The 13,128-nt window shown below is 46.8% G+C and overlaps 1 protein-coding gene across 15 annotated transcripts in view; it reads left to right on the forward strand.

The window, feature by feature from the left end:
* The window catches only part of NCOR1 (nuclear receptor corepressor 1), a 1,934,049-nt gene that overhangs the window by 1,869,370 nt on the left and 51,551 nt on the right, over positions 1-13,128 (forward strand). For 8 of the 15 annotated variants that reach the window (XM_078679968.1, XM_078679976.1, XM_078679974.1 and 5 more), the window contains 2 exons: positions 10,765-10,818; positions 11,323-11,349. In XM_078679968.1, the coding sequence (XP_078536094.1) occupies positions 10,765-10,818; positions 11,323-11,349 (81 nt within the window). The remainder of the gene's footprint in view (positions 1-10,764; positions 10,819-11,322; positions 11,350-13,128) is intronic. The other 7 variants (XM_078679969.1, XM_078679975.1, XM_078679980.1 and 4 more) reach the window with 1 other exon arrangement.

A 13,128-nucleotide genomic window follows, 5' to 3' on the forward strand; every position in this document is an offset into this window, starting at 1 on the left:
TTTATGCACCAATGGTCAGTATCTTGCATGGCTTTGCGTTCCAGGCGTGGAAAGTCGTGTACAGAACTGACGTCCGCGTGCATGGGTGGCACCTAAGTACTCGCCGTGATGTCAACTCGGCGCTGACGATGCCAGTGACTGATGCGGAGCCGCAGGACGCCACCTACTGACGCAGGGGTACTGCTAAGCAAAACTTTCCAGGTCCAGTCTAACGCCTGGGGATATTCTAAGGTAAGGAATCTATCACTAACTAATGTCTCTTACAGATATATTGTTACACAAGTAGCAACTTGTGCGACGTGTACCTCCTGTGCACGTCCCATGTCGGCGACGGACCCTCATCCGATTTGCATGTGGTGCCTAGGTGAGCACCACGACTCGGAGGAGTGCGACGACTGCCAGCACCTTAAGCATAAGTCATGGCGGGAACTCCGGATGAAGTTGCTGTCGTCGCACTTGTCCAGGTCGGTGTCATCCCTGCGTCCGTCCCCTACCTTGGAAGCAAGGAGCCACCGGTTTCATCTACGACATCGTCTCTCGCCACGACCCCAAGGGCGTGGCTCACCGGCTGGTAGGTACTTCGGTTTATCTCTGAGGCCCTGTCCTCCTTCCGTGGTAGGCGCCAACTCACCTCGGGACATGCGACCCTGCTTGTCGCCTTCCTGCCCACCATTTCCCGGCGCAGGGGTGACTAGGGCACAAATGACAGCCTACGCTGCGGCTTTGCAGGCTTCTTTAGCCCTTCCTCCACCTCCTGAAACGTCCGCGCATACCTTGCCTCGCACGGGGACTTCCGCGGAGTCGCCAGCGGCTCCGGCCCATGTTTCGACTTCAAGTCGTAGGAGGGTGGTGCCGTCGAGGTGCGGTCCTTCGGGGCTCCCCTCTTCAGCACCTGGCGTCCCTGCCTCGCCGCAAATCCCTACAGGGCTCCCTGTGGCGTTTCATGAGAATGCCGACCCGTTTCTGCGCAGGAAGCCTTCCTTCCTGGCTCCGGTGGAGTCACGGGTGGAGGCCGGGAGCTGAGGCACTTTCCCGAGTCCCTCTCAGTCCTCGATGCGGGCGGCTGCCCCGTCTGAGGCCGAACCAATGCCTTTTCAGCGCCGTTCCAGCATCGACCCCGCCCCATTCTCCTGGAGAGCACGTGGTGGCAGAAGGCGAGCCGGCGCCACGAGTGCCCACTCTGGCGCCGATCGACGTCGATCAGGCACCAGTGGCGGACTCCACGGAGTCGCCCCAGCGTCGGGTTCTGGATTCATCTCCTGAGGTCCCTTCTTCTCTAGAGGTCTGTAATCTGTTGGTGTGTTACTCCCCGGAGACAGGGTGCCGTATTGTTGCCTTTTCACAGGCATCTTCCAGGAAAGACTCCTCTCCGCCCCCACGGCCTAAATCCTCGAACCCTTCTTTCCGTGGCTCGCGGCTGGCTTTTCCACCAGCCTCTCCACCTTCCCCTGAGGCCCCTCAGCTACTCCATTCATCCGTGAATCCTCCACTTTTCCGGGGCTGGCCGACCCCCCCTGGACCTGGGGATGGACGGCTCAGTCTGCAGCCGTCGCCCACGGAGGAATTACTTTTCCTACTGAAGCCAGTGTTGCCTTTGTTTGGGCTACTTCCACAGCTGCTGGTATTCCGCGGATGGGTTAACCTGTCACTCCGTTTCCCACGGAGAACTTTTAAGAAGTTCTCCACCAGGGCTCTGGTGGACGGGAGTTGTACCTTCCTTTTAAAGCGTCACTCCACAATTTTCAAATGGGGGATTGGGGGAGTCCTGCCACGGGCGATCCGGTGCCTCAGGCGCTCCTGCATCGCCACCCTCCCGCTCCGCACGACCCTGTCTGTCTTTCTTTCCACCCTTCTACTCAAGGCTCTCTTCTGCGGAAGACCTCTCCGTGTTTGCCTTTGGTGGTGTTTCCACCGTCTCAGGAGGCTCTGTGTTTTGATTCGTGGGGCGTAATGTCTTTGCTTCTTCCAGCGCTGCTTGCGGGTGCTTAAGACTTTGTGTGTGTTGACCAGGGTTACTGCCAGCCTGTGGGACTCTGTTGAGTCCCTACTTTCTCATGTCTCCCATGTCTTTCTATGATGATGTTTTTCACCATACCTTGTTTTTTCTTTTTTTCTGCACACTTCCTATATTTTCACAATTTTTGATGGTGGCTTAGCTTTCTGATGCGGAAAAGTCTTCTGACAAAAACTGATGTTGGCACGCCGGGGCAGGGCATATATGCCTCCGCTAACGTCACGTCCATGGACGACGTCAGGGCGAAGTCATACGGCGCCGCCCCCAGCGTGCAGAGGTGCTGCTGCGCAAAATTTGCTGGATCCAGTCTGAAACCTGGGATATTTTAAGTTAAGCAATCTGCGGCTAGACTATGTCTCTACCAGATACATCGTTACCGAAAGTAAGTAACTTGTTCGATTCATTAACACTAGTGCCCAGATGAAGGGCTCCCACAAGCCCCAAATGCATCAGGACTAACAAGTTGAAGTACAACCTCTTCGCTTCCCCAGAAACTTTATAACTCAGATACCATGTGGATTAAACATACATAAAAAGGAATTTATGAAAATCCAATAAATTCAATCTTTGAAAACAGCTTAACTTGGCTTTTAAATTCCTATGCTGTATGTCCTCTGAGGTTCAATAGTGTCCAGGTCTTGGGAGAGACCTGCGAGAGCAGCTGCAGAGCAGAGCGGGAGCCAGGAGCTGCGGGCATGCCGCGGGGGGGCCAGGAGGCGCGAGCCACACCTGGAACGGCGAGCCTGCCAGCAGCCGCAGGAAGCCAGGGGCCACAAGGCTGCCAGGAAGCCGCATCAGGAGCGCCGAACCAAGCTGTGCCTGAAAAATAAGCCGGCATTGGAACCAGAAATCTACAGAGAGACTGCCAGAAAGACAACCAGCACAGTGTCACAGCGATGAGTGAGTGGTGAGGGGGGGCCACAGCACAAAGCATTGGGTGAGGTGAGCAAGTGAGCGAGAAACTTGAAAAAAAAACGCTCACCCCCCCTGGACCTCCCCACTACCATGCTTTCCCCTCACATCCTCATAGCCCGGAACCTGCTCCTCTCTCGATAGCGGCCCACGGTAGATAGGAACTGCGGACGTACCCGCTAACCAAGGGAGAACCGCGAGCCCTGAACCCTGAACTCTGATCCCTGAACCGCACGGAGGCAACGGGAGTTACAAGGGGCCGTAAGGACCCGCAGGCTGTAAGGATCCGCAGGGATCCACAGGGGGGCAGTAAGAGGCGAGTGCGGTGAGTGGAGAGGGTAGAGCCTGTGTAACCCCAGTGTGCTCTACTCCTGCTCGCACACGCCTTACTCCCGCTCCTGTGCACGCACACAGTCCCTTGACTTCCCACTACTCCTTGTTGGCACTTGCTCCAGTGAGCCCTGTCCGTGCGTCCTGGGGAAACCACCGTGAGCTGCAGGGTGCCGCCTGGTGCTGACTGGTGAGAGGCGGGGGGGGGGGTGGAGCCAAGTGGCGTCTGCTCCTGCCCATGTGCTCACGGCTCTCTGCCCCATACCACCCTGTGCTCACTGTGAAACACTACAGGATTGAGGATTGAACAGCCCAGAACCTGGACCTACTGTCCGCAAGCACTATCTGCTTCACAGCGTAAGCCGGGAGGACTTTGTCATCGTCCCTGCATCCTTGCATCCTTCGTGTAATAGCCCCTGCAGTAGCAGCAAGGACTACTCAGACAACCGGCTACAGGATAAAGAGCCCAGAAAAAAGAAAAGAAGCAGACAATCTACAAAACTAGATCAGACCAAAACCAATTGAACAGACTAACCACCCCCTCCACCCCCATCCCTGCTTTGCTTTTGGCAAATACAACGCAACAGGAAAGGAGCAAGAAAGCAGCCCCCCCCCACCCCCCCAAGAATAAGGACCACCACAACCATGAGGTCGGGCAGGAAAAGGGGGCAGCCTGCCATTACCGTGCGTAAAGCCAAACGAAATGGAAATTCAAAATCAAGTACAGTAACTCTGGTGACGTCCACTGAAGCAGCGGAGGAAGTGGATGTTCCTAGTAATCTAGCACAAAACTCTGGAAGCCATCAACCCCGCTTGCATCAACCAAAAATCTCATAAAAATTCCAATTTCTAAAGGACCCAATGTCTTCTATATTCTCTTTCAGTGGCAACATTCTGGGCCTACAAGATACACTCCTGCCTCTCCTCCCCACACTGCCATCAACTTCATCAGTCATGGAACCAGTCATTTTACAAACTACAGTGGGAATCCTAGTGGCCAAACTGGAGGTCCCTCCCCTAACATCAGAAAAAATTTCGAAACACAAAACAAATATCCCAACTATTTCCCAAGACAGGGTGGAATCTCGTACTGAGGACGTTATTCATCAATCCTTGCCTACCCCCACCCCTACCAGCAACGCCATAACAATAGTCTCAACCAACTCCAAAAAGCAGAAGGAGGCACAAAACTTACAAGAGCCTAAAATAACGAACATGAAGGGCACAAATTTAGGGCAAGGGGATTAGATTGGGCACAATTTGAATTTTGCATCCGAACACCTCTGTAAAGTCATGCCTCAAAAAGAACTCCACAAACCCCCAATTGTGTCACCACAACATCGAGAGGCCACCAAACCGGCCCAATCTTCACCAGGAGCTGAAACAGGGGGTGAAAAAGAAATCCCAAATGAGTCGTTTTCCCTCCAATCTCTGGGGGAGGTGGGCAGAACCCCATCTCCTACCTTGGATCGCAGGAGTGGGCTGACCTAATAGTGTCCTATGCATTGGACACTCCTGTGAAACAGTTTCTGCTTACAGCCTGCATTAATACAATTCAAGGCATCGATCAAGAAACGGCGATCAACAATTCAACTTCACGAAAAAGTCCTCCAACTTCTTCGATCCCAGGCTCACCAAATCGAGCCGGGAATCAGGTACCGAAAACATGGGACATCTTATTAAACACAATGCAACAAAAGGTTGGGGTTTTACACTACCAGTCAGATAAAATGGATCTGCAGCTGACACTTCTAGACACACTCGCCCTCTTTGTGGGGGGCATTGATGAGAAACTAGGCCAACTAAATCTTTTAATCAGTAAAGCCCAGCAGGAAGTAAAACTGAACTGCAGCTGTGGTCCTATGATTGACAAGCTATCGTCACTCCCCTCAATTGTCTCCACCCTTATAGAAGGCCTGCCAATGGGCCCACATCAAGAAGACAGACTAAGGGCAAACCCAAATAACGCTGCAGCCAAAGAAGCTCCAAACAGGGACTCTATATCCCAAAACAACACTGGCAACAACTCTCCGATCCGTCGCGAGGGCAGCCTGCCCACCAGGACCTCTCCCCATCCAAGGAGCAAACACCAAAGCAGAACTCAAAGCGACGACGCCAACTTAAGAGGAAATGACAGAATAAAATACCATCTTCGAGCCTCACAAAGCTCTACCCTTTGTTTACAACAAAAACATCACAGCAGCAAGCACAAGTTCAATCTGCTATCACATACGTCGCCCTCGAAGCTGAGGGAGGATCCAACCAGCAAAAGGACACTGACACCATGGAAAACAAGGATGCAACACAAGCCGAAATACCATCTTTGTGGGGAGTCTGGACATTATCCAGTGGCCAAACCGACATCCAAGGCAATAGAATAATGAAAGTTAAGCTAAAACAGGATGACAGCACCACCACCACCAGTCGAATGTTACAACCAACTGAGTCAAGGGAGCCCCCCACTATGGAAGGCCCAAATCATGAGCTGGCCTTAAGCTCAACTGCACGTCTCATCGCTACTGGGTGCCAACTCCTACACACGAACCTTGAAATTTGAGCCGCCAGCTAACAGGACCACTCCAGACCCAACTAAGGCACTAGGGGAAGCAAACAAAAAAAACGACAGCACAAGCAGTGCCTATAGCAAAGCAAGGGGACCCCCCTCCAAGCCAAGGACCACTATACTTGGGTAGATGGGCCTCGCTTCAATACAACACCCAAACATGGACCATGGCCAATACGGATCAACAGGCCTTAACCCCCAAGAGTCCCTACCTCCTAACACCTTGATTAGATCGAGTGAGCAACTCACTAACATTACCACGAATTATCATTTCCAAACCTGGAATTCAGCCATTACTATTTTTACCCCAGTATCCGAATCGCAAGGACTCTTCGACATCTTGAACAGAGGAAATATTCTCCAACTCCTGGGCACAATTCCTACACTAAAAGGTATACGTTCTACTGACCTGCTTTCAATAGAATTTCTAAAGTTGGATAAATCAAACGGAACAGAATCCACCAAAGCCACCTGGATTAGTGACCGAATTACAAGCATAGTCTTGGAAGAACAGGAAACCTTTAAAGCCTGGGGGATTCAAACCACCGCGTTCAATAACAAAGGATACCCCTTCCCTTTACTTGATATAACAAGAGAAGGACTAATCCGCAAATGCAACAAAATTTCCTCAGTACTTAGGTGGGCACGAGGGCGATCATCACAAAAGGATCAGGCATCAAACACGCAAACGAGCACAGCAGTTAACATCGCAGCTGCTCCAGCTCCATTTCGGATCACCAGAAATATCAACATACTTTGTCACCCACAGTGACCGAGACACACGAGGCACTGCGGAAATCAAGGTGTATTACCCCTGAAGATATACTCATGGAATATCAACGGGCAAAACAACAAGGCCACTGACGCTGAATTTCTCGACTATTTAAACATCTTCAATATCATTCTACTGCAGGAAACATGGCAAGAGGTGCCTCTGCAAATAGAGGGATACACTTGTTTCCACACTCCCGCTCTAAGGATTAGCATCTATGGCCGTCTATCAGGCGGCCTGTCCAGTTCCATCAAAATAACACAAATTCATAGCGCAGTGGAATTATCGCCTGTATTCCCAGCTGTAAACAGCATAAAAATTCAACTAAACCTCACCGGAAAAAAGGAGGAGGTACTGATAATAAACATATACAAAAAGCCGAAATAGAAAAAACTGGACTCAAAAAAAATGATTGAACACCTTTATCAATTGATGAGTATGCATACCACTCCAAATCTCATTCTGTCAGGAGACCTCAATCAGCACATATTAGGCACCACAACAAATGAAGACACCCAAGCCCAGTCTTCTCAGTGGAACATTCCTATCCAATCACACAGAGATCATGGAAGAACATCCAAGGGTGCTACTCAGCTGCTAGAAGATCTGGAGAACTTTGGACTAAGGCCACTAAATGGCAGATTTGTCGATGATTCCCCACCGGCCTCCTCATTCCTCTTAGGCCATGTAACCTCTACAATCGACTACACCTTAGTGTCTCTCCCATTTTTCTAATACATAAAAGGCTACTGTCTAGGGGAGAAAGGGGACAGTGACCATCGGCCACAGAAAATCTCAATTTATGCATCACCAGATAAATCAACCCCCAACCAAGTTGGAAAGCGTGCATGCCACACAATAAACTTAAAAATAATGAAATATTCCATAACCAACTCCACGGAGGTACTCCTGGCAGAAAACAACCGCTAAAGGAGCTTCGCCATCTCACGGGAAACCACACCTACATGTGGGAATCATTTACTTCTATGTTTTCAAATTCCTACTCATCTCTAGCCCGACACTTCCAGCCTAACGATCCTACAATTGCAGGGAAGGCTACGAGCGCACAAAGGTCAACTCTTAAAAATAAAAAAAAAAGTCATAAATAAATCATTCAGGCTTTTGAGGTTACGCCCGGGGTACACGGATCTACTTTTGCAGCTTCGAAAGAGCAAGGCCGAACTCAGGAAACTTAAATGGGACATAGGAAAAACACAAGAAAATGAACTCTGGGACAAACTCCATTGCGACTCCAAATGAAACAACAGTGCATGCTTCTGGGCAACAATAAACAAATTCCTACAACCGAGTCATGGCGGGTTAACAACATACATATCAAAAAATAACTGGACATTCTTTTTAGAACAACTTTAACCAGCATGCACCAGGACTTAACATTAGCAAGGATTACCAATCAGCACCTCAACTACAAACTGTGATAACCGACGTGGCTGAGAAAACCGAAATCAACGCCTTGATCAGGGAACAAATACGTAAAGGGAGGAAAGAAGGAGCACCCAGGCCAAACGGGATTCCACCGGCTCTTTTTAAACAAGGCCCTGAATACTGGTCAGAAACACTAGCTCCAATCTTCAGCTCTGTCAGACAGTCCGGGAGTTTGCCCGCATCATGGAAGGGCTCCGTATTCTCACCAATGTATAAAGCGGGGGACAAAACCCTACCACAAAACTACCGTTTAATTGCACTACTGGACATAGAGTCAAAATATTTCACGGGGCATCTACTAACAGAGCTGCAAGAATGGGCAACAGAGCAAACCATAATCCCCCCAGCCAAACGAGGTTTTGTAGAGACACAGGCACAACAACCAACCTTTTAGAAATGTCACTAATTATGGACAAAGCAATTTTAACCGAACAATCTCTCCACTTCTGTTTTGTGGATTTTAAGGCGGCGTTCGACAACGTGAACCGAGCTAACCTCTGGAGGAAATTGGCGCTCTGGGGGGTCCCCTCATCCCTCCTGAACCTCCTAATAGAATTACACTCCAACCCGTGGATACAGGTAAAGCACGCAATGGCTCCCACCTGTCGAGGCGCATACAAGCAACTAAAGGCCTCAAGCAGAGGTGCGTCCTTGCACCCCTTCTATTTACCCTTTACACAGCTGACTTAACAGTCCTCACTGCCTGCAATGCACACGCCCCTCGAATAGGAGGAAATCCGATTTCCAGCATGTCATATGCGGCCGATGTTGTTTTAATTAGCCATACCCAAGTAGGTTTACAACGGTTACTTAACACACTGCATGGGTACGCTGATGAAAACCAACTATAAGTCAACATAGACAAAACTAAAACTTTGACTATCACTGGAAAAAAGTGGTCCCATGCCTCGTCGCTTGGAAAAATCGCAATCATGAACTGCAATGTGTATAAGTACCTAGATGTCATGTTTGACAAAGGGGGACAATTTGTGAACCTGCTTAACACCATCAAGAGGAAAGGAATGGCGATTTCGACAACACTAAGGGTCCTTAAAACAAAATTGACTGGACAAACATTTGAGCCACTTATTTGCGTTGCGCAAGCAAAAATTCCACCAACAGTAACATATGGCAGCGAGGTATTGAGAGGCAGGGACCCTTCACTGCTGGACACCACCTTGGCAAAGGCACATTGAGTAATGCTAAACCTCCCGCCATATACCTCACCCGCACAGATTCGTCTAGACCTTGGCCTAGCAAAGCAACTCCATGCAAAGCGCGGCTCGTATATCAAGTGCTGGCACAAAATCAAGTACTCCGCCAGGAACACATTGAACCATCAGCTCTGGCAGGACCTGGGCAGCACATCCACCACGCCGGCTAAAACATACTTGGATGAATCACTTGCTGTCACAGGACCAGCTGAAATATGGGAAATTCCGACAACGCACTCGCACTTTAAGCGCATTGTAAACAAAGTTATAAAGAAAATTTCACTCACTGAAGATAAAGCCACATTTGCACACAGGAGCCACGCATGGTTAACTTTGTGCAGTTACAAATCTTTTGGCCCACAGGCATACTGGAGTACTCCAGGAACTCTAAAGAGGCCTTTCTAAAACACAGGTTAGGGATCCTGCCAGTCATACCCCATCTCCCACCATGGCCGAGAAAGAAGAATGGGAACTTGTGCCGGCTATGCAGAGTTGGGAACGAGGACGTTGAACACATATGTTCCTGCACCAAACTAAAAGAAGACAGGGTAGGTCTCCTAAAAACTCACTTTAATGAACGTGGCATACGCACTCGGAGACGAGCAGTACTCGTATGTTTTAACCCAAGGGATCCACAACTAAATGGGAAGCTTGTCAAGTTCTTATCTCAAGTTGCAGCCAAGCAAAGGATCAGCGGTACGGCAACCTGCCCATAGACTCCTGAAGCCCTAAGGGAAAGAAGACATGGACACTCTGCACTTTATCTTTCATGCATGCCCTGGAACATACCATTTTTTAACAACTCATTGATTGAAAAGGAATTTAAATTAAAATGTTTTATTAGAATGTACTTTTTTGTAATGGTTTTGACTAATCAAAAACAATACATTTTTTACTTGACTTGTCTTACACTTGATTAAATATTGATTAGTCCAACTAATGGATACTATGCCGGGCACAAAGGGGATGCCACCACTGGAGTGGCGCTAATTATATACTTCAAACAATGCTTCTGGATCGATGAGCAATACCCAATTTGCACTCGTTACCCTCTTGAATCCTTATAATTGAACATTGGAAATCAGGTGTGCATGTACCGCCATCCTATACTATTAAAATCTTACCACCCCCAACCCCAGTGTTGCCATATCAAGACCTCCAATTCTAGGAACACTCTTCCTGAAAACTATTTTCTTTCTACATTTATTACTTTACTATATTTAAATTCCTTTATCATATTCCATTAACTCTCATTATTTGTAACTTATAATGTGTGAGTTACATAAAACCTTTTGTAACAGCTCCACAGATGGGGAAGCAGAAGGGGACTTTAGAGTACCTAAAATCTTTGCCAGTTGTGAACTAAATAATAGTACCACACTGCAGGTTAAAGAAATGGTAGAAATCATGGGTGTCGTTGAGATGCATAAAGATTTGACTAAATAAGTGTTTGATGCATTTTACCCCCTGTTCATGGCTTTTTGTGTTACATGAATTTTTTTTTCTATTACAGCTGCCGCTCAGCCTGGAACAGAAATATTTAACCTGCCAGCAGTCACTACCTCTGGTAAGATCGAATACGGTACAAAGCAAATGGCTAATAGTACTATTAATGTTTCTGAGCGTTGTGCATTTTCTTTATGAAGGGCGAGAGAGGTGTGGTTCCCAACCTATTTATTTGCATTGTTGATATGACATTGGTGTTCCAACTAGATACTGGCACCTTGAGACTTGGGTAATTTTAGTGCCATCCCAGAATTCAGTCCCAATATCTCTAGCTTTGTTGTTCTTGCAGTAAAGTTGTTAAGCATTGCTTACTACTTTCACAGTTGTGCGTGTGGCAGTCCATTCATGGATTTTAAGATGTGTGAAGCTGTATATACATAAATATGAATCATGAATGTTAGTACATGCTATTCTACACACCCTTTGCCATTGTAGCAAAATGCCCTAATATATATTTGAATTATTGATTTATTATGAAAAGGTCATGCCTAGATCATGGGAAATGTGGGTAGTTGCCTTGTAATTTTGGATGTGTGGTTTACATATCTTTTCCTTATTCACATAGGCATTCACTCCAGAAAGTTTGACCAAAGTGAGTTCAAATTGTCTGTTTGGTGCTGTACTTTATAGAATACTCCTCCCGGTGCCATCAAACCTTTCATGGCACTACTGTTAACCAGATCCTGCTTTCTGTTTTTTCGGTTTTTCTTGAAACAATTTTGGTGGAAGATCTAAATTCTAATTTCTTCTCCGAAACAGTTGTTTTCTTTCATGTCTTAAGATTGTCACCCTGTAATATATTCATGTGTATGTGTGTATGCAAGTATATGCACTAAAGCCATGGTCTTTCAACCCTTACAGATGAAATAAGACTTTTATATCCATCACAGAGAGTGAGAATGGTTTGATCTGTATGCTACCTTCGTTTTTTTATGAGTTCAAAAGAAGAGCATGACAGGAAATCAGACAGCTGTTTCTCTGAATTGGAATATAAATTACTCTTTAATGAATGTGTACTTTTGCGTACTGTTAACTGTGCGCAACCACTCTCCAGGTCAAACAGCATAGCAATGATTGTCCCAAAGGTGGGTCTAGATCATCAGCAGGTAACGTTTTTCGGGTTGCTTGCCTGTAGTGCAGTATTTAAACTACCATGAAGTTTTTTTTCTCAAAGCTCCCAATGATTTCAAGTTTTTTTTTAATCAGTCTCATAACGATTCATTTGGGAGAAAAAATAAATAACTCATGACACCAGGCCCTGGTCTTTATCATACCAAGCCCAGTTCACATTGCACCAGGCATGTTGTGTAGGATACCAGGACATCCATGTTCTACTAAGTTCCTGTTCACATTGCACAAACTCTTTTTAAACGCCTGTCAAACTTCGTTCACGTTAATTACAATATGTTGGGCAGTAAGATCTCCTCTAACCAAACACAATGAGAACAGATCACTTTGACTGTGGTCAGTGAGAGCTGTACTACTTATAATGAGTGCCTTGACTCTGAACGTGCTACAGGGCCATGACAATGCTGGTAAGATAACACATTCTATACGCCTTTACATTCCACCAATGTCCACATTCAGCCAAACCGGTTTTAATGTATCTGCAGCTAAAAATATTTCTTACTTTTTGCTACTTAACTTTCATAAAACTAGCAAAAGAATACCTGAACTTTACATTAATTGTAGCTCCTGCCATGCGGCTTGTTTCAAAAAGCCTGTCACGAATCACCTTAAAGTGCTTCATATCTGTAATTGCTCAATTGCTGTAGTACATCTCTTGGAACCACTTTTTCATATACCATATTTCAATTCAACATACGAAATGTAAAATAATTCCCTCTAATAGCTGTGCCACCTGGGACACCGATTTCATATAAACCACACACTGTCCTATGTACAACACAAATATAATTTGGGCTACAGTGCCTCACCGCCCCGTCCCGCTAACTCCCCTTTTGTGAACAACCACCACATCATTTCATACTGAGCACAGTTTTCAAAAAGATAATACATTACAGGGGCACTTAAAAAGACTCAAGGTTTCCCAAAACGTCTTATAACTCTTGTCCCACTTGCAGCAGTGTGTCCCCCAGGTTGTACTTTCAGTGACTGGCTATATACCACATATTTTGTTGAGATCAGAGATTGAATCTAGAATTTGACTTTTCATTGCCAAACTATATTTTAATTATCATGCTGAAGAACATAAACTGTAAATTGATCACTTTTTTCCTTTATCCTTTAATACTGAGGCTTTAGCTCCAAACTGATCAAGATACGAACTAACTTTGCAGTCGCTGGCCTGATAACAAAACAGACCTTCGATGATCCTTATTAATGTTAGATTTGGATTTAAACGTGAATG

This window comes from Lissotriton helveticus, chromosome 3_1 (assembly GCF_964261635.1).
Source record: "Lissotriton helveticus chromosome 3_1, aLisHel1.1, whole genome shotgun sequence".
In the NCBI taxonomy this organism is placed as follows: domain Eukaryota; kingdom Metazoa; phylum Chordata; class Amphibia; order Caudata; family Salamandridae; genus Lissotriton; species Lissotriton helveticus.